The sequence below is a fragment of the Eleutherodactylus coqui genome, chromosome 2, assembly GCF_035609145.1.
Source record: "Eleutherodactylus coqui strain aEleCoq1 chromosome 2, aEleCoq1.hap1, whole genome shotgun sequence".
Classification (NCBI taxonomy): Eukaryota; Metazoa; Chordata; class Amphibia; order Anura; family Eleutherodactylidae; genus Eleutherodactylus; species Eleutherodactylus coqui.
Window position 1 is genome coordinate 219,200,236 of NC_089838.1, and position 25,814 is coordinate 219,226,049.

At 42.3% G+C, this 25,814-nt stretch overlaps 1 protein-coding gene across 2 annotated transcripts in view; it reads left to right on the forward strand.

Annotated features, from left to right (window-relative positions):
- Window positions 1-25,814, forward strand: part of APBA2 (amyloid beta precursor protein binding family A member 2) — a 313,956-nt gene that overhangs the window by 195,250 nt on the left and 92,892 nt on the right. Inside the window, exons 5-7 of one of the 2 annotated variants that reach the window (XM_066592503.1) lie at window positions 9,355-9,500; window positions 12,278-12,313; window positions 16,681-16,767. In XM_066592503.1, the coding sequence (XP_066448600.1) occupies window positions 9,355-9,500; window positions 12,278-12,313; window positions 16,681-16,767 (269 nt within the window). The remainder of the gene's footprint in view (window positions 1-9,354; window positions 9,501-12,277; window positions 12,314-16,680; window positions 16,768-25,814) is intronic. The other variant, XM_066592504.1, reaches the window with a different exon arrangement.

The window sequence follows — 25,814 nt, forward strand, 5'->3', positions numbered from 1 at the left end:
AAGGACATGATCACTGTTATCCAATGGATAGCAGTGATCATGTAAAGTAAAAAAAAATGTGTAAAAAGTAAAAAAAAAAAAAAGTAAAAAAAAGTTTTTAAAAAGTTTTAAAAAAAGTTAAAAAAGCGTACGTTTCATCTCCACTCACGGATCATATCCGTGAGGGGGGATGAAAGTACATACATAAGGCCCCCGGATTTATCCGCGGACCTTACCCCAGCTTCTGCGCACGCGCCCGTCGCCAAAATGGCGGTCGCATGCGCAAAAGCTGTGGATTGCCAGGATAATTTAAATTCTCCCTGCTCCTGGCTACAAAACGTAGCCAAGAGCATGGAGATTTCACGGGGGGCTGCGGTGAGCGGTTTCTGGTCACGTGTTCGCCATTATACAATAATGGCGATCACGTAAAAGTTAAAAAAAAAAAAAATTTGAAGTTTCATCTCCCCTCATTGATGCGATCGGTGAGAGGAGATGAAACTTTTTACCAGAGGCCTGCGTATTTGAACCCCGACGCGATCCTCCTCCGTGAACCTTCCCGAATTCTGCACATGCGATTGCCGGCAAAATGCTGGACACATGCGCAGGAGTCGGGGAGCCCAGGAAATTTAAAATCTTCTTGCTCCCAGCGACCAACGGTCGCCGAGAGCCTGGAGCAGTGACGGGTGGCCTCGTTGAGCGGTCGCCGGTAACGTAATAAAAAAGTAGCGCTCTAACATAGGTCGGTCTCACATGACCGGATAGGAATTACGGATTCCGCATGTGTCTGATCCGCGGTAATACGCAGATCAATCGCATTGGATTACACAATTCCGCTCACATTAGCGGGTTGGAATTGTGTAATCCACTCGCAGAAAAGAGAACGCAGCAGGTTCTACTTTACCGCGGATATCCGCAACATACAGCCTATTGTGCTCCATGGTCGGAGATATACCCGCTGCTCATACGCAACTACGTTGTATACGGGCTGCTGGTACCCGCGTCATCGCTAAGCGAGGGTTCGGGAAATGCAAACAACAAAAAAGTACTGCGAATGACCGCCTGTGTGAGTGCGAAGTACTGCGAATGACCGCCTGTGTGAGTACGCAGTACGCGGCCGTACGCAGGGTCACAGCCGGGCTCACAGATGAGATCCGCTGCGGGCCTCCGCAAGCGGATTCCGCCTACGGCTGCGTGAGCATGGCGTTATTCAGACCGCTACCTGTAATACATAATTTACAAGAAGCCCCAGGAACGCTTGCTTTCATGCAGTTCCAGGAGCAGCTTGTTGAGCGCCTTCTGTGTGAGACCGCCGCACCTCCGCAAGCTTACGGAGACTCACGGAACGCCACTTTTTACACGCCATACCCACCACTGAGGTCAAGAAATGACCCCCAAAAAGCATGAGAGATGGGGGGATACACGGTTTTATTGCCCCATAGGCCCATTTCAACCAGCCTCCGTAATTACCCCTGTCTTCGGAAATACTACACAGTTCACATTATTACTTTTATCTAAGATTTGCAAACGCCGAAAAGGGCGCGGAGTGTGTGTGTGTGTGTGGGCGGGAGGGATTTTTTGGGAGTCAATTTTTATTCCGTACAAATAAGCAATGGGGCCTGGAATTTATTCAGTTGTGCCCTGAAATCCAACGGGTGTTCCCTCCTTTATAGGCCTTGCCATGCGTCCTGTAAGTAGACGAGGGCCACAATGGGTATGTGTCTGAACACGGGACAAACGGGGGTATCCATTTTGGGGTGAACGTCTTCATTCCTATGTACACTGTACAAAAAAACTGTTTTTAAATTTAAAAAATAGCCAAAAAAATTGAAAATCGTAACTTTTTCCTTCTGCTTTGCTTACATTGATTCAAATACTGTGGGGTCAAAATACACAGTACACCCCTAGATGAATTTGTTAAGGGGTCTAGTTTTCAAAATGGGGTCATTTGTGGGGGTTCTTTATAGTTTTGGCCGCTCAATGGCTCTATAAGTGGGCAATGGGGCCTGGAATTTATTCAGTTGTACCCTGAAATCCAACGGGTATTCCTTTCATTGTAGGCCTAGCCATGTGTCTTGTAAGTCTATTAGGGCCACAATGGGTATGTTTCTGAACACGGGACAAACAAGGGAATCCATTTTGGGGTGAAAGTCTTCATTTATATGTACGCTGTACAAAAAAAGCTGTTTTTAAAATGACAGAATTGCCAAAAAAAACAAAAATCCTAATTTTTTCCTTTTGCTTTGCTTGAATTTATTCAATAACTGTGGGGTCAAAATACGCAGTACACCCCTAGATAAATTCGTTAAGGAGTCTAGTTTTTAAAATGGGATAATTTGTGAGGGTTCTCTATGGTTTTGGGCGCTCAAGAACTCTACAAGTGGGCAATGGGGCCTAAAAGGACTTCAAGCAAAATTTATATTCTAAAAGCCACTGACTACTCCTTTCATTTTGGGCTCCGTTGTGCATCAAGACATAAGATTAGGGCCACAATGGGTATGTCTCTGAACACGGGACAAACAGGGGTATCCATTTTTGGGTGCAAGTCTTCATTCATATGTGTGCTGTACAAAAAAAAGCTGTTTTTAAAATGACAGAATTGCCGAAAAAACGAAAATCACAATTTTTTCCTTTTGCTTGGCTTGAATTCATTCAAAAACTGTGGGCTCAAAATATGCAGTACACCCCTAGATAAATTCCTTAAGGGGTCTAGTTTTCAAAATGGGGTCATTTGTGGGGGTTTTCTATGGTTTTGGGCGCTCAAGAACTCTACATGTGTGCTATGGGGCCTAAAAGGACTTCAAGCAAAATTTCTGAAAGACACTGACTACTCCTTTCATTTTGGGCCCCTTTGTGGACTCAGATATAACATTAGGGCCACAATGGGTATATTTCTGAACACGGGAGAAATAGGGGTATCCATTTTGGGGTGTAAATCCTCATTTTCATGTAAACTATAGAAAAAAATATGTCTTTAAAATGGCAGATTTGCAAAAATATGAAATTTTACTTTTTCTCCTCTAAATTGAATTAATTCCTGAAAAAAAACAGTGGGGTCAAAATACTCATGACACCCCTCAGTGAATACACTAAGGGGTGTAGTTTTTAAAATGCGGTCATTTGTGGGGGTATCTATTATTCTGACACTCATGAGCCTTTCCAATCTTGGCTTGGTGTAGGAAAACAAAGTGTTCCTCAAAATGCTAAAAAGAAATGTTAAATTTGTACGTCTCCTAAATGGTTAAAAAAAAAACGAAAGTTTTTCCAATGTGCGCCCAAAATAAAGTAAACGGGTGGAAATATAAATCTTAGCAAAAATTTCGATATTATGTTTGCACATATTTAAGATATTGCAGTTGGAAATGTGAAAAAATGACGATTTTTTCAAAATTTTCCCAATTTTGGCGCTTTTAATAAATAAACACAAATTCTATTGGTCTATTTTTTCCGCCTAAATGAAGTACAACATGTGGCGAAAAAAACAATGTCAGAATCGCTTGGATATGCAAAACCTTTCTGGTGTTTTTCCATGTTAGGCCTTAGTCAGACGGGCGTTTTTTCGCGTGATTTGCGGATCGCATGACGGATGCGCATCCGCAAATCGCGTGTACGGTGCCCGAAAATCTGCTCCTAGCCGCGTTTCATTAGAAACGGGCTGGAGCTGTCCAGCGCATTGCATTCAATGGAGTCGGCAATACAGCCGACTCCATTGAAAGCAATGCGCTGCGGGCGAGTGTGGGATGAATTGTCGGGAAGGGCTTAAATATATAAGCCCTTCCCTGCAATTCATCCAGAAAAGTGTTAAAATAAAAAATATATACATACTCACCTGCTCCCCGCAGCCGGAGTTCCGCGCAGCCGGCCTGCAGTGGGTGTGAAGGGGGTGCGAGTCAGACCTGCCCCCTGATTGGCTCAGCGCTGAGTCTGACTCACACCCCCTTCACACCCACTGCCGGCCGCCGCGGCTGAACTCCGTCTGCCGGGACAAGGTAAGTATATATACTTGTGTGGTGCAGAGTGTAAGCTCTCGCCTACAACCTGAAGGTTGCAAGTTCGATCCCCGCATTAATCAGGTAGCCGGCTCAAGGTTGACTCAGCCTTCCATCCTTCCGAGGTCGGTAAAATGAGAACCCAGCTTGGTGGGGGGTAATAAGTAATAATTACCTGAAAGCGCTGCGTAATAAGTTGGCGCTATACAAATACCATGATTTGATTTTGATATATTTTTTTATTTTAACACATTTCTGGATGAATTGCAGGGAAGGGCTTATATATTTAAAGGGGTTGTCCCGCGGCAGCAAGTGGGTCTATACACTTCTGTATGGCCATATTAATGCACTTTGTAATGTACATTGTGCATTAATTATGAGCCATACAGAAGTTATAAAAAGTTTTTCACTTACCTGCTCTGTTGCTGGCGTCCTCGTCTCCATGGTTGCCGTCTAATTTTCGCCGTCTGATGGCCAAATTAGACGTGCTTGCGCAGTACGGGTCTTCTGCTCTTCTCAATGGGGCTCGGTGTAGCTCCGTGTAGCTCCGCCCCGTCACGTGCCGATTCCAGCCAATCAGGAGGCTGGAATCGGCAATGGACCGCACAGAAGAGCTGCGGTCCACGGAGGTAGAAGATCCCAGCGGCCATCTTCACCGGGTAAGTAAGAAGTCACCGGAGCGTGGGGATTAAGGTAAGCGCTGTCCGGTGTTCTTTTTTAACCCCTGCATCGGGGTTGTCTCGCGCCGAACGGGGGGGGGGGGGGGGTTTGAAAAAAACAAAAAACCGTTTCGGCGCGGGACAACCCCTTTAAGCCCTTCCCGACAATTCATCCCGCGCACGCCGGCAGCCCATTGCTTTCAGTGGAACCTGCTGTATTGCCGGCTCCATTGAATTCAATGGGCAAACATCGTTCTTCTCTGCCACAGCTGTTACAGCTGTGGCAGAGAAGAATGATTTGTCTTCTATATGTTCTCAATGGGGTATGTATATATATATATATATATATATATATACATAGATGAAGTGGTTTTATGAAGTAGATGTCACGGTAATAAGCATATAGATATATATATATATATCTTATTTGTTATTTGTATAGCGCCAACTTATTACGCAGCGCTTTCAGGTAATTTTTATTTATTACCCTGGACCAAGCTGGGTGCTCATTTTACCGACCTCGGAAGGATGGAAGGCTGAGTCAACCTTGAGCTGGCTACCTGAACCATTCGGGGTTTGAACTTGCAACCTTCAGGTCATGAGTGTGAGCTTACACTCTGAATGAAGTGGTTTTATGAAGTAGATGTCATGGTAACAGGCCTTTGTAAATTATGGTAGCAGGTCATCTATGTCTTAACAGAAAATTTTCAGTTGATGTCATAGAGGCAGCCATATGATCCCTCAGCCATTCAGACAAGAAAGAATTATATTTGTATTAACAATGCAGTTTCAGGTGGTCTTAAGCATTAATGTAGTAGATGTGCTAATAGAAGTAAGCTGGTGTCGATACTGTACAGATATTGATCCTGCAAGGAATGCTGGGGAGATTTGGAGAAGTTTACTGGGACTTTGATATTGATGGCCTATTTTCAGACCAGTGGGGGTGACTCCCAGCATGTAGAATTGCTAAAGGTACATTATATGTACATTACATATATATATATATACATATATATATATATATATATATATACGCATTGATATGTATTCTGCTTTTTGCAATAGTGAGACATCTGGTTATTACTCAGGAGGGAATAGCAATTTACAAAAGAAGTGGTTATTAATTTACAGCTTTTATGGTGGTTGCAGGTTGACACCTCATCATTACTTTGCAAAAAATGTTAGATATTTAGGGTAATTACTTATGAAGAGGTATAATCCCATTTATATTGGTATGCCTCTCTTGAAAACAGATATTCTAACTGTGTATTAAAGGCTATGGACAGCTTTGTTACCTTTTTTTTATCCATGCATTCTTAAAAGCATTTTTGCAATTGGATGTGCTGTGTTATGTACAGCTTATAGCATTGGGGGCAGGGGGGGGGGGGGGGGGGGTAGGAGATCTTGGGCACATTATTGATCTGATTAATTATGATTTTAGCCAAAGAGAAGTAATTATGATTTTAATCACACTAGCTAACTGCAAAGAGCAGGTAGCATCCGTTACAGGCGCTGACCGCTACGAGCCGGCTCCTTGCTGTGGATGAATGAATCTGGTTACATTCTAAATGTAAACTGATGACTTTTTCTGCCCTCACCGCTACTGCTGGCTGACTGGGGTAAGAAGCTGGTCTACATGGGCAGCAGAGATGACACCTGGAAGAGAAAGCCAACTTTCAAAATGTATCCATCACCACTTGTGCACAGTAAGAGCGGCTTACCACGAGCATATGCGCAAAATGCAAATAGTGTTATCAAGCACGCATCTGCGCTTTTTACTGTACTTTTCGTGTTAACAGGGAGTGTTCACATGAGCGCGGGACACAGCGTGCTCTGAGTTAAAAGGCTATTTAACTGTGCACCACGTATTATGCACATGATTAATATGTGTGTAATACTCAGCCCCTGTACGCCCCTGTGTGAGTGAGCCCTTAGATAAACCTTTTTCTATTTTAGTTGTATTCGTCCTTCTTCAGACTCGCGCATGCGCTTATATGCTGACCGCTATGGAGCGTATTAAAACATGAACCTGTCAGAAATCTTTTTTTTCTTTAGTTCAAACTTCGCGCTACTGTGTACAAGCAAAGGAAATAAAAGCAGAACGATAGGTCTTGCCCTATCTTTTTTTGCGCGTAGAAAAAGTACGTGCGAAAAAAAATAGGGCAAGGCCCATTTTTACTTGTGTGTAGTAATATCGTGTGAGAGAGACTACCGTGAAAACAAAACCATTGAAATAAATGTTTTTGTTCCATCGTGTTTTGCGGGAGTAATTTCCACGCCCACAGAAAGATACAAAATCGCGGTTGTGTGTTTAAGCCCTTAAAGAAAAAACTTAGGGGAAGATTTAGCTGACATAGAATGTACCAAATACTGTAAACACACATGTATGTAAATCGCATTTAGGTACATTAAGATTAGTAAAACCATGTATAAAGGCTGCTAAATGATTGTTGTCCCAGATTTGACTTAAAGAATAACTGCACTTTTTAAAAACTTTTGACATCTCAGAAGGACATGTCAAACATTTTGGTCACTTGGGGTCCAGGTGCTGAGATGCTCACTGATTGCTGAAATGAAGGGGCTGCGGTACTCATCCGAGCGCTTTGGCTGCCCTTGTTTCTTGTTGGCTCCTCTTGGCAGCTGAAGACGGATGCATATACTTTTGTAAACATCTATCCACCCAGTTTGGACTTTTATCTCTGTAAAACCAGCAACGAACCTGATTGGGGCATATAACCACTTCATAGACACTGTAGGTTTTGAGTAAATTCTATATAAATTTAGTTAGAATTGCTTGTAGTTTATGAAGGTACACTTTGGAAAGCGGGATGAAAAAGTATAAGGCCTCATGTCCACGGGGAAAATCAGATCCGCTGCAGATTCTCCATGTAGAATCTGCAGCGGGTCCCTCCTGCCCCGCGGACATGAGCGCTGAAAATAACAATAAATAAGAATAAACTCACCTCCCATCCGCTCCGTTTCTTCTCTTCGCTGCGGCGTCATCTTCTCTCGTCGCGGCCGGATCTTCTTTCTTCGGCTCGGCGGATGCGCATGATGACGTCGGTGACGTGCCCCGCGCATGCGCCGTCCTGAAGAAAAAAGATCCGGCCGCGACGGAGAGAAGATGGCGCCGCGAGAAGAGAAGAAATGGAGCGTGTGAGTAAATCCCGATTTTTGTCTCCCGCGGATCCGGACGGCTTCCATAGGCTTCAATAGAAGCCCGCGGGAGCCGTCCCCGCGGGAGACCCGCATGAAAATGGAGCATGGTCCAGATTTTTTCATGCTCCATTTTTTTTAAAAATCCTTTTTATTGACCATCCGCGGGTATTTATCTACCCCGCGGGTGGTCAATGCATCCCTATAGGGTGCGGATCCGCGGGCAGGAGAAGAGTTAAAATCCGCTGCGGATTTTAATTCTTATTTTGCCCGTGGACATGAGCCTCCCGGATCCGCGGGAGACCTAAAATAGGAATTTAAAAGCATTTACTCACCCGCAGCGGGCCGGGAAGGTCTTCTCTTCCTCACGGCCGCATCTCCCTTGCTTCGGCTCGGCGGATGTGCCCGGCGCATGCGCGCGGCACGTCGACGACGTGCCGCCGGCGTGACGAATTCATCCGCCGGCCGAAGAAAGAAGATCCGGCCGCGACGCAGAGAAGAAACGGAGCGGATGGGAGGTGAGTTTATTCTCATTTATTCTTATTTTCAGCGCTCATGTCCGTGGGGCAGGAGGGACCCGCTGCAGATTCTACATGTAGAATCCGTAGCGGGCCCGATTTTCCCCGTGGACATGAGGCCTAAGCTTTTCGGAAGGGCCATCATTCTTACTGTAGCTACCTTCTCCTACCCGGGAGACATCAATTTTCAAGTATTTTTGAAGTTCATCCTAAACGTTTGTAAGTAATGGGGTGTAATTAAGTTCATGCAAAAGAGAAATTGAGTAGGATACAGTGATCACCTAATAAAGTATGTGGCTGGGTGTCCAAGCAAAGGCAAAATAGAAGGAGCTGTGGGAGATTTTATCCTGGGTTGGGTCTTGGAGGCATTATTCTTGTAATATGAAATATCACGGAAGGCTTTCAAACTTTAAACCTATTATGAAAAGTTGACTGGGTCTGAGACAGCTATAATTACATCATCCGCAAAGAGACAGGAGGAGTTTCTTATAGAGATGCCATGAATCATAGAGAAAGACCTAATAGAGTTGGACAGCTGCTCCATGACTAGCGTAAAGATTAGAGGTGATAGTGGACAGCCTTGATGAGTTCAGCTTGTTATAGGAAAGATGTCTGATAGATATAATCAGGGGCAGGGACAGCAGCTGAGGGACACGTATAAAAGGACATTATAGCTTTTTGAGTTTATACACCTCTCCCCCTGCTCTAATCTTCATGTTGAACCCTTAATTTTGGGATTTTGCAGTAATTTCGGTCCTACAGCTTGCAGCACATTGGTGTACACTGCAAGCACAGAGAATAAACGGTGAACATCTTTAATCACATCCAATTGCAAAAATGTGTTTTATGTAAAAATACATGAATTTAAAAAGAAAGGTGTGTTATTTTAAACCTGAAAACTATGAAATATGTGATGAAATAAGTGAGAATAAAGTGCATAAACATGTTGTATTAGTCTAATCTTACTACCTTACCATTTCCAGTATTCTTTCTGTATCTGTAAGTACCGCATATAGTGATTAGACTCTAGTAACCGACTGCTATCTCTCATTCCAGTGCCCGGCCCTTGTGAGCCAGAGGATCTTATTGATGGAATTATCTTTGCAGCCAATTTCTTGGGCTCCACACAACTGTTGTCGGAACGCAACCCATCAAAAAATATCAGAATGATGCAAGCCCAAGAGGCTGTGAGCCGTGTGAAGGTGAGGGCTTTATGGATTTTATGTTCAGGCGTCTGTTAAAACTCATATATCTGAATAAGTCCATGTATAATCTACAATTTATTTCATGCCGAACTTAAATTTAACCGCCATTATTGTGTTTTCACATGGGGAGATTTATGATACTGTCTGAAAGAAAAACTGTCTTTGTTGCTTATAGCAACCAATCACAGCTCAGATTTAATTACTTAATTTAATGATGTGCCTAGAAAATGAAATCTCCACCGTGGTTGCTATAGGCCACATGGACAATTTTTCTTTAAGGATGCTATCTCATGGGCGGAATTATACCGCAGGATGTAACGCAATTGCTGATTTTGTCAAATAAAGTGGATTTGGAATACGTTTTGTTGTCCTTTTAACTGTGGAATCCGTTCTGCGGAAAGTTTTGTGGAATTTCTTGCATTTTTTTTAACTGCAGACTTTAATTGCGGAATTACATCTCTTGTTTAGATATTCGCAACAATTCCGCAAGATGTCCTTATTTCTGCAGCAGAAAGCCTTTCCGCAGTGGAATTTAACTTTGTGGTTTTAAAAATAAAGACATGCAAATTTTAGGCTAACTTCATACGGGCGAGTGCGATAGCAGACAGTGAATTTCCCTGCGGATGTAAAGCATTTTTATCTCAAAACCACCTTGCATCACTGCGGGGAAGTAGCGATCTTCCATTGTGACGGTGTTCCATGGGGAGACCTCGCGTGCACCTAGCACATGGTGCAATGCTGCCACTGGCCCCATTAAGAACAGTGGGCGATGCGATGTGGGGGCCCACCCAAAGGTAGGACGTGATGCGATTTGTTTCTCTGCAATACGGGAAAACATCGCTCATGTGTATGACCTCATTCAAAAGTTTAGTGTTCATGTTCATGCAAGATTTGTGTGCCTTGCAACTCAAATTTTGCGCAATTTGCTCGGCCGTGTGAAAATGGTCTTAATAGATTCAAGCCCTATAGGGATAGCAATTATTACACCTAAATGTCAGTGAAGACTAATTCTGCCCTCAGTGAAAGCACAAAAAAGCAAGTGTCATAAATCTACCCCACAGTCTGATATGTTCATGTATGGCTGATGTGGCAATTTACAGATAGAATTTTCATAATTCATGTTATTTAAAAAAAAAGGTAATGCACACATTGCTGCTAAAACCACAGCTTACTGTATCTTGGCTTTCCAACCTGTTTTTTCTTGGCAATCTATTCAAAAATCACAAATTTGTTTCCATTTTATTCGGAGCACAGAAAAGTGTAGTGAACTGCATTATTCTGGACTCCAAATATAACAGAAACACACGGGAACCTTGTGAAACGGACAGCAGAAAGGAGTCTGTTTCACAATAGAAGTGAATACCCCTTTTTTTTCCCGTCCATGATTCCATGACCTCGCCTCTTTCATCGGCTGTTACGGAACCCCGAGCGTAGTCTCACAACGTCTACAATAATGCTATGTGAGCGCCCCCAAAGGGACTTCGGTTTCACTATTCTTCAGATAAATGCTGGTCCCAAAGGTTGAACTCCTAGTGATTATAACAATATTCTGTACCGTTATTAGATGGGAATGGCCCTTTAATATCCATGGATGAAACTTGGCCTATTCCCATGTACACCAAGTTTAGGCTGTTAACAGACAAGCAGAAACATGTACTGTATTTCCAAGTTTCCCTGTAAACCTTATTGAAGACATTTGACAATATAATCCTTGATTTATCTATTGCTGATCCATTTGGTAGACAGATATCCCCTGTAGTTGTTAAGAGAATATGCTACTGTATATGTAGGGGCTCGTTTGTATCTCATTATTAGGCCCATCCAAGGGTCCCGTAAAGTTGTACATGTAAAAACTCAAAAACGAAACCCCTGGACAGAGTTTGGATGGAACTAATCTCCGTCATTGTAGAAAACGGCTGAAATGGAGACCAATATTTCCGTCTACCACAAACGGAGTGATTATTCAACTTATAAATGGGTGTTTCTTGGGTGTATTGCAGACATTCCTCTACAGATCGGGGATGACTGTAAATGGGGATTCAAACTTCGGGAGGTATATGATTCGTATGGCCATTTTATCAATGAATTAGGTGACCAGGAGTAATAAAATATATGATACTTGTGCTTAGCCAGTCTGGTCATCTTCAGTTTCTGTACTGATTTCCATTCTTCTGTATATGAAGAATAGAGCTTTTTTTTATTTGCAGAAATATCATTGCGTAGCAACTCTTAAAAAGGGCGCTGTTGGGGATGTAGTAGTATATGTCAAGTCGGTAGTCTAGTTCTGCGCAGACTCGTCCCAACAGATCCTTGGTTATTTTTTCCACTGCAGTGAAGTTGCATTACTTTAGGTCATCTGATGTCACCAACAGCCCCAACATCAAATGTCTGGAAGATGCATTAAAGACTTGAAGAGTTCTTCTAACATCTTATGCCATTTTGGCTGTTGTATGTCAGATTCATGTATGAAGAAATCAGCTCTATTTCTGAACCATTCTTTTTGAATCAGCCTATATTTCTGTGCTGATGACTTACTGATTGAACATGTGGTAACCATATGCTAACATTGAACTAGTAATATGCTGTATAAATGATGTGGATTGACTTGACTATGGTACTATCACGTGTATCACAACCTTACAGCTGGTTGGTATGGGTCTCCTTGTTATCCCCTCAGCATTGTATGCTAATAGATTACTCTTTTCTCTGTTTCTCTCTCTCTCCTTGTGTACACACTCCTTCATCCTTTCTATCACATCTTGCTGTCTACTCAGAGGATGCAGAAGGCTGCTAAAATCAAGAAAAAAGCGGTGTGTGGAATGTTTCCTATTTTTAATGACATCCATTTCATTGTCTTTTTTCATTCCATCAGCATCCAAACCACTTAAGTTTAAAATGGATTATTTTAATAATCGATTATATACTTAAGACGTCTATCATCAATGCAAATAGCTTCACTAATCTATTAAAAGGCAATCTGTCACCAGGTTCATGCTGCCTGAGCCATAGGCAGCATGAACCATAGGCAGCGTAAACCATAGGCAGCATAAACCATAGGCAGCATAAACCATAGGCAGCATAAACCTTTGCACTCATGTTTGTTTTTTTCTGAAATGCTCCGGCATTTCTGAATCAACATAGGTTGAAGTTTGACTCAAAACATAGCTTCAAGTCAGGAGTATGGCCTCATGTCCACGGGCGGGTCAGATTCTGTGGGCGGCAGCCCCCAGCAGAGTCCCACCCTGTCCACGACAAGAGGACATTACTTACCCGTCCAGATCCTCTGCGGGTCTTCTATCTTCTCCTCTGTGGAAGTGAGCAGGGGCGCCGCAACATGCACAATGGAGTTTTTTTTAAAAAAATCTCCTGCTTTCCCGCAGGATCCGCGGCATGTCTGCAGTGACAGCTGCGGGGGTGCTGTGGATCAGACAGCTTCCATTGACCTCAATGGAAGCCATCCCTGTGGGATCCACAGCAAAGTGGAACATGCTGCGATTTGTTTTCCGGACCAGAAGGGCTGCAAAACAAATCTGCATGCTTTAATTAAGCTGCGGACGCCCATATCTCCCTATGGGCGGCTCGAACTGCGGATCATCCGTGCGGGTACCACGCGGGGATTCCGCAATTAAAACCCGCTCGTGAACATTAGGCCAAATGGGCCACACTGGCCTCTCCCTGCCTGTATCATGTAGACTGACAACTCTCTCCCGATACACAAACACAAAGCGCTGCGGAATAAGTTGGCGCTATACAAATAAAGATTATTATGTTATTATTATTATTATTATTATATGAACTGTGGCACAGACCTTTTTCTTGCCTTTTCAATGGCTTTTTTTGCTTTAAGATACAATAAATTGTAGCCAGTTAAACTTTGCTACTTGTGTACTTTAAGAGCCAAAGGGTAGCACTGCCTATTCCAGTTGGTTCTCTTGCAGATCCATAAAATGAACCACTATTGTTTTATTCTGTAGCAATGTGAAAAATATGTGATTTTGCATAAATTGGGGGGAGATTTGCTGAGCTAGATGCTAGGCTCAATGTATGCCAAAAACTGGTCTCCGTGCCTTGCAACACATTTTTTATGTGTTTTAGATACGTTCTGTGTCTCACCTAACAAGGGGCGTAATTTAGAGGAAAATGGGCTTGACTCTGTGGAGAAGGGCGTAGCTTAAATTAAACAATCTACGCCAACATTTTGGCACAAAGTAAAACAACCAATAAGTGGTATAAAGTTAAACAAAAGAGTCTAAAGATTCACCAAATGCATTATCTAGCATGAGCCACTGTGATAAATTTCTGGTCTAGTCTAAGATTACACTGACTAATCCTCACTAATCTCAATGTGAGAGTGTCAGTGGGCTCCTATATACACTTTATATGACAATGTCAACAGAAAAATAAAAAGGTTATGGGTGGGTCTAGGGAAATATGGAGATGAAAAGTCGAAAAAACTGCATTTCTTTAAAGGGTTAACTACAAGGTGGTTGGATTATAACATTTTCTCTTCTACAATAGTCTTTCAATAGTTTTTTTTTCTCATATACAATATATTGTGAAGCTGTATAGCACATTCTTGCATGACATTGTTTTTTTTCTATTCATTTCCCAGTAACTCTGAGGAGGTAATAGTATATATTGTTATTTGGACATGTGAGTGCTCTTCACCATAATAAACTAAAACCTCTCTCAATTCTATACTTCTAAAATTTCCATCATGCTAAGAAATACTTCCAATTTCTAGCATGGTACGGCCTCTCCCTTATTCCTCATCTATACTTGGACTCATTCATTCACAGTACATAATGATAAGTGCCTTGACTGATGAGATGTAATTTACTAGAAAACAGTTCCAAAAATCTCCTCTGCGGCTTTGTTTTTATGCCTCATGGCATTTATCATGAGAACATATGATAATTATGGAAAATGTGCCAAGGCAGATCTTTTCTCTTGATAACAATATGCTGGATAACAGGGTTTTTTAAAATAATTTTTCCTGAAGCTAGAAAGTGTTTTTCTTATTTTGAGTTGACTGAACTATATGAATCTTCCTAATGGTTTCAGAAATAGCACTTCTTTTCTTGTTACTAACATGAGTTGATTACATGCATACACCTATCTATCTATCTATCTATCTATCTATCTATCTCCTATCTATCTATCTATCTATCTATCTATCTATCTATCTATCTATCTATCTATCTATCTATCTATCTATCTATCTCCTATCTATCTCCTATCTATCTATCTATCTCCTATCTATCTCCTATCTATCTCCTATCTATCTATCTATCTATCTATCTATCCATCTCATATCTATCTATCTATCTATCTCCTATCTATCTATCTATCTATCTATCTATCTATCTCCTATCTATCTAATATCTATCTATCTATCTCCCATCTCCTATCTATCTCCTATCTATCTAATATCTATCTATCTATCTCCCATCTCCTATCTATCTCCTATCTATCTAATATCTATCTATCTATCTCCCATCTCCTATCTATCTCCTATCTATCATCTATCTATCTATCTATCTAATATATAGTGATAAATTTTAAAATATTCACATAGGGATTTAAAATAAGTCTTAACTAACGATGGCCATACACCTTAGTTGGCCGACTCTGACGACAGTTATTCCTCCCAACTCCTCCATGCACATACATGCTCAACTTGAATGAGTATGAAAGTGTTTGTAATATGGAGAGGGAAGTTAGCCAATGCCAGACACTTCTGATGGCAGCGTACCTCCCATGAGAACTCAAGATCAGGCAGTTGAAATCCATCATGCCTGATCCTTTTTCCCCCAGCATCTGCTTTCGAGGGTGAATCGGGACACCACAATACATATTAGCCAATCCTGGTGACATTTCTCTCATGTGTATGGCCAACTCAAGTTTACAACCCAACTAAAAGTGGAAATACACATATGTACAGATGGAGTGTTGACCCCCAGAATCGTTTCTTCTGGTGGGTCCAAAGAACCCCAGGCCTACAGTGTGTACTGCAGTAACATACCGCACTAAAATAGCTAAAGTATCCAATGTGACTATAGTCATAGGCCAGTGGTGGGTTACAACTTCCTTTCTGCAATCCCAGCTATGATACAATAGTGTGAAAGCAAGCAAGCAGAAAGATGCCGCCACCCTGTAAAGGTACTAAGATATAATATGCAAACAATTAATATTTTAATAATTTAAAGTTGCATTTCTGCTATTTTTTTACTATCCTTTAAATCAGAGATTCTTAGTGCACATTTTTAGTAAATTATATAAACTCACCTGCCAGGAGAAGGCTACTTCAATCTGATAGGTCCCTTCACCAATATTATATGTGTACTATATAACAATAGCCTCCCTTCTCTTGGGCCTGTCTAGTGCGATTCTTGCATTTTCTTTGCCTTAGTCACTCACCAAGAGGAATGAATTGGAAGAATATTATTGCTGCCTGATTCTTTATTCTTTTTTTGTGCAATAGCCACACAGTTATTGCAAATGCACATAAAATGTCAAACTACCCAATGCTAACTAAAGACGACTGTTGGCCGAATAATCACTCAAAACTGTTGTAAATTCACAGTTGTTTGTATTTGAATAGAGCCTCATGTGGCGCAGAGTGCTAAGGCAGCAGAATGCAGTCCTAAGCTCTCGCTCACAACCTGAAGGTTGCAGGGTTAATCCCCGCTTGGTTCAGGTAACCGGCTCAAGGTTGACTTATCCTTCCAAGGTTGGTAAAATGAATATGCAGCTTGCTGGGGAGTAAAGTTGACTGGAGAAGGCAATGGCAAACCACCCCGCAAAAACTGTTTGCCCAGAAAATGTCACGATGTTGCGTCACCCTAGGAGTCGGTCATGATTCGGAGCTTGCACCAGGGGACTTTACCTTTTACTTATCTTGAAAACCAATTTGCATCCCCTCATAACAGATACTGACAAGAGCCCTTCATACGTACTTCATTCCTTCAGTGATTAGAATGTTAATTAATACATTGTAAAAAATAAAAAGGACTTGAGTGTTTTTATCAGGTTTTCTTCATGTAAATTAGCTGATTACAATACAACTACTGTATAGAAAGTCCCCATCAGATACCATGAAATCTGTATCCATATCCTCCATCTCTTTGTATTTGTAAGTAATATGATTTTCACCCTCTTTTCATCGTCATTCCAGAACTCTGAAGGAGACTCTCAGACGTTAACAGAAGTGGATCTTTTTATATCAACACAGAGGATCAAAGTTTTAAATGCCGACACACAGGTATGTTTTATCTTGTTCATTACAGATGGACTGAGCTAGTGAGCTGTGGGATTTATCTCTGGCAGGTGAAGGGAGCAGCCTGTAGAGTTTGAGGACAAATGAGGCATATCTGAATAAGACAATGTGAGGCCACCATGAGGCGCATTAGGCCCCATCATATCGTATTTAGTGGTTAAGGTATACATTTCTTCACTCTCGAATAAACATATCATATATTCAACTTCATCAATTAAACATATAGTATACGACTGACTGTATCTTTAATACATATACTCACTGACTTTTATTGGTATACGTCTGACTCACAGAAAACTGTGGGCTTGTCAAATAAGAATTCTATGAAAATATCCTTTATTGGTAAAACAGTTAGGCCCCCTGTCCACGGGCGTTGCGGTATCCCGCGGCAATGATTCTACGCTGGTGGACAGTGTGCCGGCGCTTTCCATAGCAGTGCTATGGAAAGCTTCAGAGGGCGTGATTCGCCGGTGGTAAATCACGCCGTGGACAGGCACCCTTACTTACGTGCTTCGAACATTAACATTAAGGGCTAATGTCCACTGGCGTTTTTTCAGCAGCTATTCTGCATGCGTTGCACACATGCGGTGAAAGGATGCAATGAAAGTCATTGGGCTTTAATTCTCCCATACGCAGCAGTGTGTGGACACTCTGTATCCATGTGCAAGATAAATAAATCGTAACTTGCTCTATTACTTTGTGTATGATACAGAGCCCTTCTGTGAACTCCGAATAAAACGCTGTCCAAACGCAGGCATTGCGAGAGGGCAGCGTTTCAATACACAGGCGCTACTCTGAACAGAGAGGGGAATTTGGGGGGAAAAAATCACACCGCGCATGTCCGTGACGTCAGATTCCCAGACATGCGCAGTGCATACTCAGCCCATTTGCGCTCTCTACCGGGTGTCTGCCCATAGTGTTTTATGCATATTCCTATGGAAATAAGCCTTAAGCTTAAGTGCAGACAGTCTTCCCAGCAATAGTCGCTCCTCTGCTTTCACACTGGAGCCATGATCACTCAGTGAATGCAGGCAGAGCTAGCAACAGAGACATCTAGCTCCACACTTTACTAGCACTTCAAAATACCTTTGCCAACTTACACAAACGTTTAATCCTTCTGCTACTCCCAATTCTGTGCCTTTTGCTGCCCTTTCTGCTTTTAGTACTGTACCTGCTGTATGGTTTGGTGCCCTTCAAATACTAAACTTCAGAACTAAGTGTCCTAATTATAATTACCCCGAGAAAATAGTGCCACACAGGCAACCCCTGAAAACAATAGTACCAGATACATAGTGCCCCATATTGTGCCACAGACATTACTAGTGCACCACACATTAAAAGTGCCACCTCTTGTACCCCAAACAGTAATAGTGCTATTCTTGGTATCCCAGATGATAATGGGGCCTCCTTTGTGCTCGTAAACAATAATGCCCCTTTTGTCCTCGCAAATAATAATACTGACAGTATTGCTACCATAATAGTAATGCCCACTAGACATTAATAAAGCTCCCTCTGTCCTTTTTTTTAGGTAATAATTCCCTTGTAAATGCCCCCTTATATAGTGATAGTAGCACCCAAAATTGTTCAAAGGAAAGTTAAAGGGGTTGTCCCGAGGCAGCAAGTGGGTCTATACACTTCTGCATGGCCATAATAATGCACTTTGTAATGTACATTGTGCATTAATTATGAGCCATACAGAAGTTATAAAAAGTTTTATACTTACCTGCTCCGTTGCTGGCGTCCTCGTCTCCATGGTGCCGACTAATTTTCGCCCTCCGATGGCCAAATTAGCCGCGCTTGCGCAGTCCGGGTCTTCTTCTTTTCTGAATGGGGCTCCGTGTAGCTCCGCCCCGTCACGTGCCGATTCCAGCCAATCAGGAGGCTGGAATCGGCAATGGACCGCACAGAAGCCCTGCGGTCCATGAAGACAGAGGATCCCGGCGGCCATCTTCAGCAGGTGAGTATGAAGACGCCGGACCGCCGGGATTCAGGTAAGCGCTGTGCGGGTGGTTTTTTTAACCCCTGCATCGGGGTTGTCTCGCGCCGAACGGGGGGGGGGGGGGGTTTAAAAAAAAAAAAAAACCCGTTTCGGCGCGGGACAACCCCTTTAATGATTATCGTTCAGTTTAAATGGAAGCCAATGGCTGAACGATGAATGAGCTTCTCGTTCAACGTTCAGTTTCAACCGGCATAAAAATCATCGTTGGCTCTTTCACTTCTCGTTGCGTTTAAACATTCCCCGCTCAGTGTTTCACATAGGAACATTTCAGTCCTTCCTTATAGTGATCATAGCTGCCTGCAGTTCCCAATTACAGAGAAAACAAAAACTTTAAACTCACCTATTTTCCGATCTCCATATACAAATGCGAAAGTTGGATACTTAAGAAGATGGATAGAAGGAAAATTGATGCTCTTTATGCTGGTGAAGAATGCTGCATATGCCATGGATGGCAATGGTCACCAACAAGATGGTCTTAGAGAGTATCAAACCAAAAATATCGCTAGAGGGTAAAATCAGCAAACAGCGACTCTCATACTTTGGAACAAATTCTCTGGAAACAACATTATTACTCGGCACAGTTAGTGGGTCACAACGAAGAGTTGAACAAAGAACACGCTGGCTGGACACAATGAAGGCGGATACAAACATGCACATGGAAGAACTGAAAGAAGCGGTCAAGGATAGGAAAGCATGGAGAACGTTGATCCATAATGTGACCGAAAGTCAGCCTTGCCTGAACAGATAATCATCATTTCTCTGATCAGTGCATCGTCTTCCTTCCCTCATGCACAGTCGCCGGCCTGGCGCAGAAGGCGCGATATAGTGACATCATTGTGCCTCCCACGCCAGGACTGTGACAGTGCATGAAGGAATTAAGACACATTCATTAATCAGGGGATAGTTGACTATAATGTCTATTGTTTTCTCTATATTCTATCCAGTTTGGGCCACAGAGAATTGTAGAGTCTAGGATTCCCTGCTCTACTGTAGATATCAGCTGTATCAACATCCTTCAGTTGCCAAGACAGTTGCTGGCTGCACTCGTCTAGGGATTTGGGGTATTGGACTGTAGCCTCGGATCTCCATTGCTAGCGACACCCCTGCTAAAAACTTTCTGTAAGAAATTGTAGAAAAGTATTAAAGGTGTTATCCCAGAATGTAATATTTATTTTCAAAAGCCCTATACCCCAATAGCCTATTTAAGGTAACCCAAACATGTCTTCAAAACAGGTAAAAAGAAAAAGGTATGGTACGGTGTTAGCCAGTAGAGCAAAATCTGATTGTTGGCAGTGAGAGAAACCAAGTAATCCTGTAGATAGGATACCTTTTAATGGCTAACAAAAATACATGATGTTATAGCAAGCTTTCAAACCTACTCAGAGTTTTTTCTCAGGCTTAAAAAAGCCTGTGAAAGAACGCTAAATGTAAACAATGAAAGCTAAATGTCATTGTTCTAAAGCTAAATGTAATTGTTATCTTACCTTATCACCCTGTGTAAAATGTTCAACTTTGCTGAGCAGCTGCGTGACAGCACAAACTGCCCTCTGCTCCTCCCGCAGTACATCCTGACTGCCTGCTGCATCTGAGAGCAGAGAGCAGTGAAAGGAGGTAGTGCAGCAGAGTTCACATACCATGGAGCTCTGTGGGGAGCAGCTCCCTGGCGGCTCTGTCTCAGGGGACTGGAGGAGGAACTAGCATGGTGCTGTTGGGACACACGCAGTATGCCTCCAGCACTATGAAGGTGCTGCGTACTGCCCATGTGCCATACTGCTGGGTGCATGCTCAATCTGTACTAGTAGGAAGGAGCTACTGCTCATGTGCCCGCAGCGTAACTATGTCACATGCCAGGGAAGACCACCTGAAAGGCCTCCAATGCGTATGCTTGTCCTGTTGTAACAGAACAGAGTTGTTGCACAGGCGCATAAAGTCCCCCCCCCCCCCCCTCCTACCCAAAAGCCCACTAATGACGGAATAAAGATGGGTCTTCTACACATGCGTGTCCTTCAGTATAGGAATTACAGAAGGACATAGCCAATGGCAACAGGAAGACTATACTGGTGTGCCTGCAGTATGCGGGGTGAAGACTGCTCTTGAAAACGTGCATTTTGTCTAAACTATGTATAGTGTTCATATAATTACTTTTCAAAATACAATCTATTTAGACATATTATTGTGGGATAGTCCCTTTAACTAACTAGATGACTAAACTCTTACATATGATTTACAAGATTGGTGCCCTTTTGAATAAGACGTCTTTCATCCTCCATAACAAGGGTATACATACCATAGAGGCCCCTTGAAGAGAGAAGACTCAGTCCAGTCCTTCACCACTCTCTGCAGGACTTGCCTCTCTGGAGTTTAATGGAAAAGCCATGGAGTTGGGAAACAAGGATCTACTATGCGCTGTATACTACTGCTCCATAGATAAACATATTGATTCCCATATTGTGCAGTATTCAGTGTGATATACAATATATCTATCATATTTGTGAAGCAGTGCTTTAGAGGGATGATAAGATCAGATATACAGCATCTGATGGGGAATGCATAGTCTGCATACTGTAAACAATAAAGGACCATACGCTCAAAAGCCATCTTTTGAGCGATAATCGTTATGTGTAACTGCACTGACATCGTGCAGTTTTCGTTATGCCGTCCCTCATCGTTGTCTTTCAGCCTGCTGAAAGACGACGATGAGCCTTATCAGGGATTCACACCGGGATACAGCTGATACTATTGTTTCAGCTGTATCCCACTCCCTGATAACAGGCTGCGTAGGAAGAACAGAGTGGTCCAGCTCTGTTCTCCATACCCGGCACGGAGCGCTCGACTGTATAACAGCCGGGCGCTCTGTGCAAAAAACATCTGGATGCAGAAGACAAACGGGGACACCCCGCTTGTCTTCTGCATCCTCCGCTTGGAGCGCTCGGCTGCATAACACCTGGGTGCTCCGTGCAGAAGACAGCTGGATGCAGAAGGCAAGCGAGGACACCCGGCTTGTCTTCTGCATCCTCCGCTCCCAGCGCTCGGCTGTATAACAGCTGGGCACTCGGAGTGGGAAACAGCTGAATGCAGAAGACAAGCGGGGACACCCCGTTTGTCTTCTGCATCCTCCACTGGAAGCGCAAGGTGATCCCTCATCTTGAGCGATCATCTTGCGCTGTAAATTACACAACGATTATCGCTCAAAAGTCGCTTGAGCGACATCTTTTGAGCGATTATCATTGTGTCTAAATGGGCCTTTAGACCTATTAAGATAAGAAGCTATGTATTCTGTTTAATTCATGGCAATATCTTGCCTTACCACTTTTTTTGTGGCTTCTTCCCATATTCCTTTGCTTCTCTAGATCAAACAGATTTGGCAGCAGTCCTTACTATTTGACCTGCAGTGATGGAAATGGAAATGTTTTTTTTTCCTGTTGTTTCTATATACTGACATTGTAGCAAAAAGGGTCAATTATTACACAAAGTATGAACTTAATTGCAGCCCTTCAATCTCAGCACATTGTGCCCTGCAGCAACTCATTTATCTTCCTCCTCTTTATAATGCAAATGCAATGTAAAAGATACTTGTTTATCAGCATGCAGGACTGAGGTGTTTATTTTAATACAATGCATCTTTTCTGTTCTCTGTCATGGCAAACGCAGAAATAAGGTTACTTAGGGAGCTGACATTTGTCATTGACTGAACTGTGGGAACACTAGGCTCAGCTCCAATGAGTTATTACATGTTCTGCGGCAATAGACTCCAGTACGAAAGCTGTCAACATAAAAACATATTCTTTACCTAGACTATAAAAATGTAATGTAGTTACCTACAAAACTCAACACCTCTAATAACATAGCTGCCAGGTCTCAGCCTCAATTTCCCATTGACAGGGAAGTATTACAATAGTGCAAGTTGCTGTTACATGAAGGAAGATTTTAAGAACTTTAAATACTTTCTTGACATTTCCATGTAGGTAATATTGTTCTACCGGCAGGGTTTGTGAGTTTAGACAAAGGTGGGTTGTGTTTTTCGTAACCTATTAATGGGCAGCCAATAGACATCTTGAGTAAGCTGGTTCTAGTATGAAGCAGGTACTTTGTTCTACTTTGAGTAAAGTAAAATAAATAATTTCTAGTACTTAGTTAAATTAGGGTATAAAGGGCAAAAAATGAAAGGAGACTATAAACTAGAAATGCATGAGAATTTATAATCCTAATTATTATACAATATACAGTTGCACAGCTCCAAACTTGCGGAAAATGTACATTACAATTCATGCACTGTATTGTCTTCTACTTTGTCTCTTTTATTGTACATTAGTGAAATTTAACAAAAGTAAGTTCGTAAAACTGCTAACAGATAATTTGTTCAGCGTTTTCAAGATCTCTGCTTGCTGTCAGGGTAGGAAACATTCATTGTTTTACACTTAGAAGCTAAAAAAGTTATCCACCTGGCATAGGTGCCTGGCTTGTAATAGTGGAAAGCTCTAATAGTTCACAGATTTGGTATTTACCGTGTGGTGTGGTGTAGTACCATATCAGGTGAGGAATATGATGCAGGCAGTACATGACATAACGTATTTCTGCACAGTGAAGTGCTGGAAAACTTTTGCAAACTAACTATCCTTTCCCCCACCCCCCACTCTGTGATGTACATTTTCATCATGGTCAACTTAGAGATGCAATGACACAGCCCCACTCCTACCACGTCTATGGGAGAGTGCACACACGGCAGTCTGAAAAGACTCAGATTTACGTACACTGTGCAAATTTCAGTGGCGAAAACCGTAGGAACCAGAGAGCAGGTGAGAAAAAATACATCGCCTGGGCCCCTCGTCACCCCCCTTTACAGCACCATAACTTATCTCCCCCCCCCCCCACCTTAGTTTCCATTGGTATCCAGGGCTTACGACCTGTATGCTCCACTGTTTTACTTGCCAGGAATGCTCAGTGCCTTCAATTTCTATAATGTCACAGTTTGTACAGTCATGGAAGTGCTTCTCGTCAGTAACTCGCAATGGGGCATTGTGGGAGATTTTCGTTTGTGCACTCCCCGGCTGACAGAACAATTTGGAAATCTGACACTGGCAAGAAAACAGTGGTGGTGCAGGTCAACAAAAAAACATGTTCCAAATTTTGGCCAGTCTCCGAAATATGTCTTTAAGGGCGAGCACAATGTCGGGCAGTGAAAGTCAGCACGATTTCGTGTTTGGAGCATGCGATTTTCCCACACATGCGAGGCATTTTTGTGTCAAAACACCTCGGATCACTTCAGGGAAGTAGTGATCCTCTCAATGGGAAACCTCGCATCACAATCACATGCACTTCAAATGCCGTGTGATGTTTTTCCTGGCCCTATTGAAAGCAATTAGTGAGGCGTTCCAAAGGACCGCCCAAAGATAGGGCATGCTGCGATTTTTCCCAGGACCGCGATGTGATACGGGAAAAAAAATTGCTCATGTATATGACACTATTCAAAATATGGCGTGATTTTCTCAGCCGTGTGAAAGTGTCTTAAGTTCTATGTCAATTCGAGGGATAAAAGGTGGAGATTTACTTTAACCCTTTCCCATCCAATTTTGGATTCAGGGTTTCTTAAAAGCCTTTCTCTTTTTGCTGTTATACAACGGTGCCATCTGCTGGCTAAAGCCAGTGTGTGTGCACCAGAGAGGCTCCGACAGCGGAGTGGCTGGCAATAGGTGGTAAGAATACCCTGGCGGACGTCTTCTGACATTGGAGCTGTACAAGTTACAATCAGAATGTAGGAAGACGTTAGACAGTGGATTGGAAAGGGGTAATCTATTACCAATTTCTGGCCCAGGACTAGCAGTGGTCAGCAGGCTGTATTACCCGCCAGAGAGGACCTGCTTTTGATTTTGCTTCATCATTTATGGGAATGATATATTTTTTTCTGGAATCATGAATAATATAATTTATCTTGGTCTATTCTTCGCGACTGCCTATTATAACGCTCATTTATTCAACTGTTTACCAAATGTGGACAGACGTAAGATAAAGATAAAATATGACAAGTTCTCAGCTTGTACTTACTTTACATAAAAAGTATCCTTCGGATTTGTTTTCAGATGACCTTGGTTTAATGCTCCTTAGATATTCACCGCAGATTAAAGTTTGCTGGAAAATATCAGCAGGACGCAGATATGCCCAGCAACACATTTTAACACTCTCCCGAACCATCAGACAAGAATACATCTTGACATTGGCAGAGACTGGAATTCACATAATTTCACTTATCAGATAGAAATCTTCAGAATTTTCCAAGAAGTGTCTCGCTCCGAACAGCGAGCGGCACGCAGGCACATTGGATTCATTCCACGGTATAAAGCTGTGTTTGTTTTTATTTTTGTCACCCCATGAAATTGTTTTGCAGATTGATGTTAAGTTCAGCCTAGTTGAAGAACCTCTTTATGAAATTGCATTTCTGTGACGTTAATGCCCCAAGGATTGTCTTTTCATGAGCCGTTTCATAAATCCACCAAAGTAAAAAAGACGAAGACATCAAAATGCAAAATATTTTAGAGGGACGTTACATATTGCTGATAAATGTGAAATGAAATTTCAAGAATGTGGTTTCAGCCTATGAAAACAAGTACTGGTAGGAAACAGCTTTTGGCTTTGAAAAGTATAGATTTAGTGGAGTAAAGCCTGTTCTGATTGTTTGGGGCTTTTTCATTTGCGCAACTTGATAACTCTAAAGTCTGTGGATTTACCTACAGTTCTTTGTAAAAACATAACACAGTCATGTCACTTGTTACTTATGTAAGAGGATAGCAAACACATACAAAGAAGCTGCAGCACCGTGCGGGTGATAAGTTATGTGCTGTCCGCTAATATCTCTATTATTTTATATTGCATTACTGCTATGCTTATAAATTGATGTTCTCCGCACAGATTTTTAGGGATGAGAGGCTTAAAAAGTGATGCAACACTGTTATCTGTTAGCAATTTCCCAAAAAGTGAATTAAATGGGCAGGTGCAAATGTGCTGTGACCATAGTACAAAAGACGCAGCAGTATTCTCT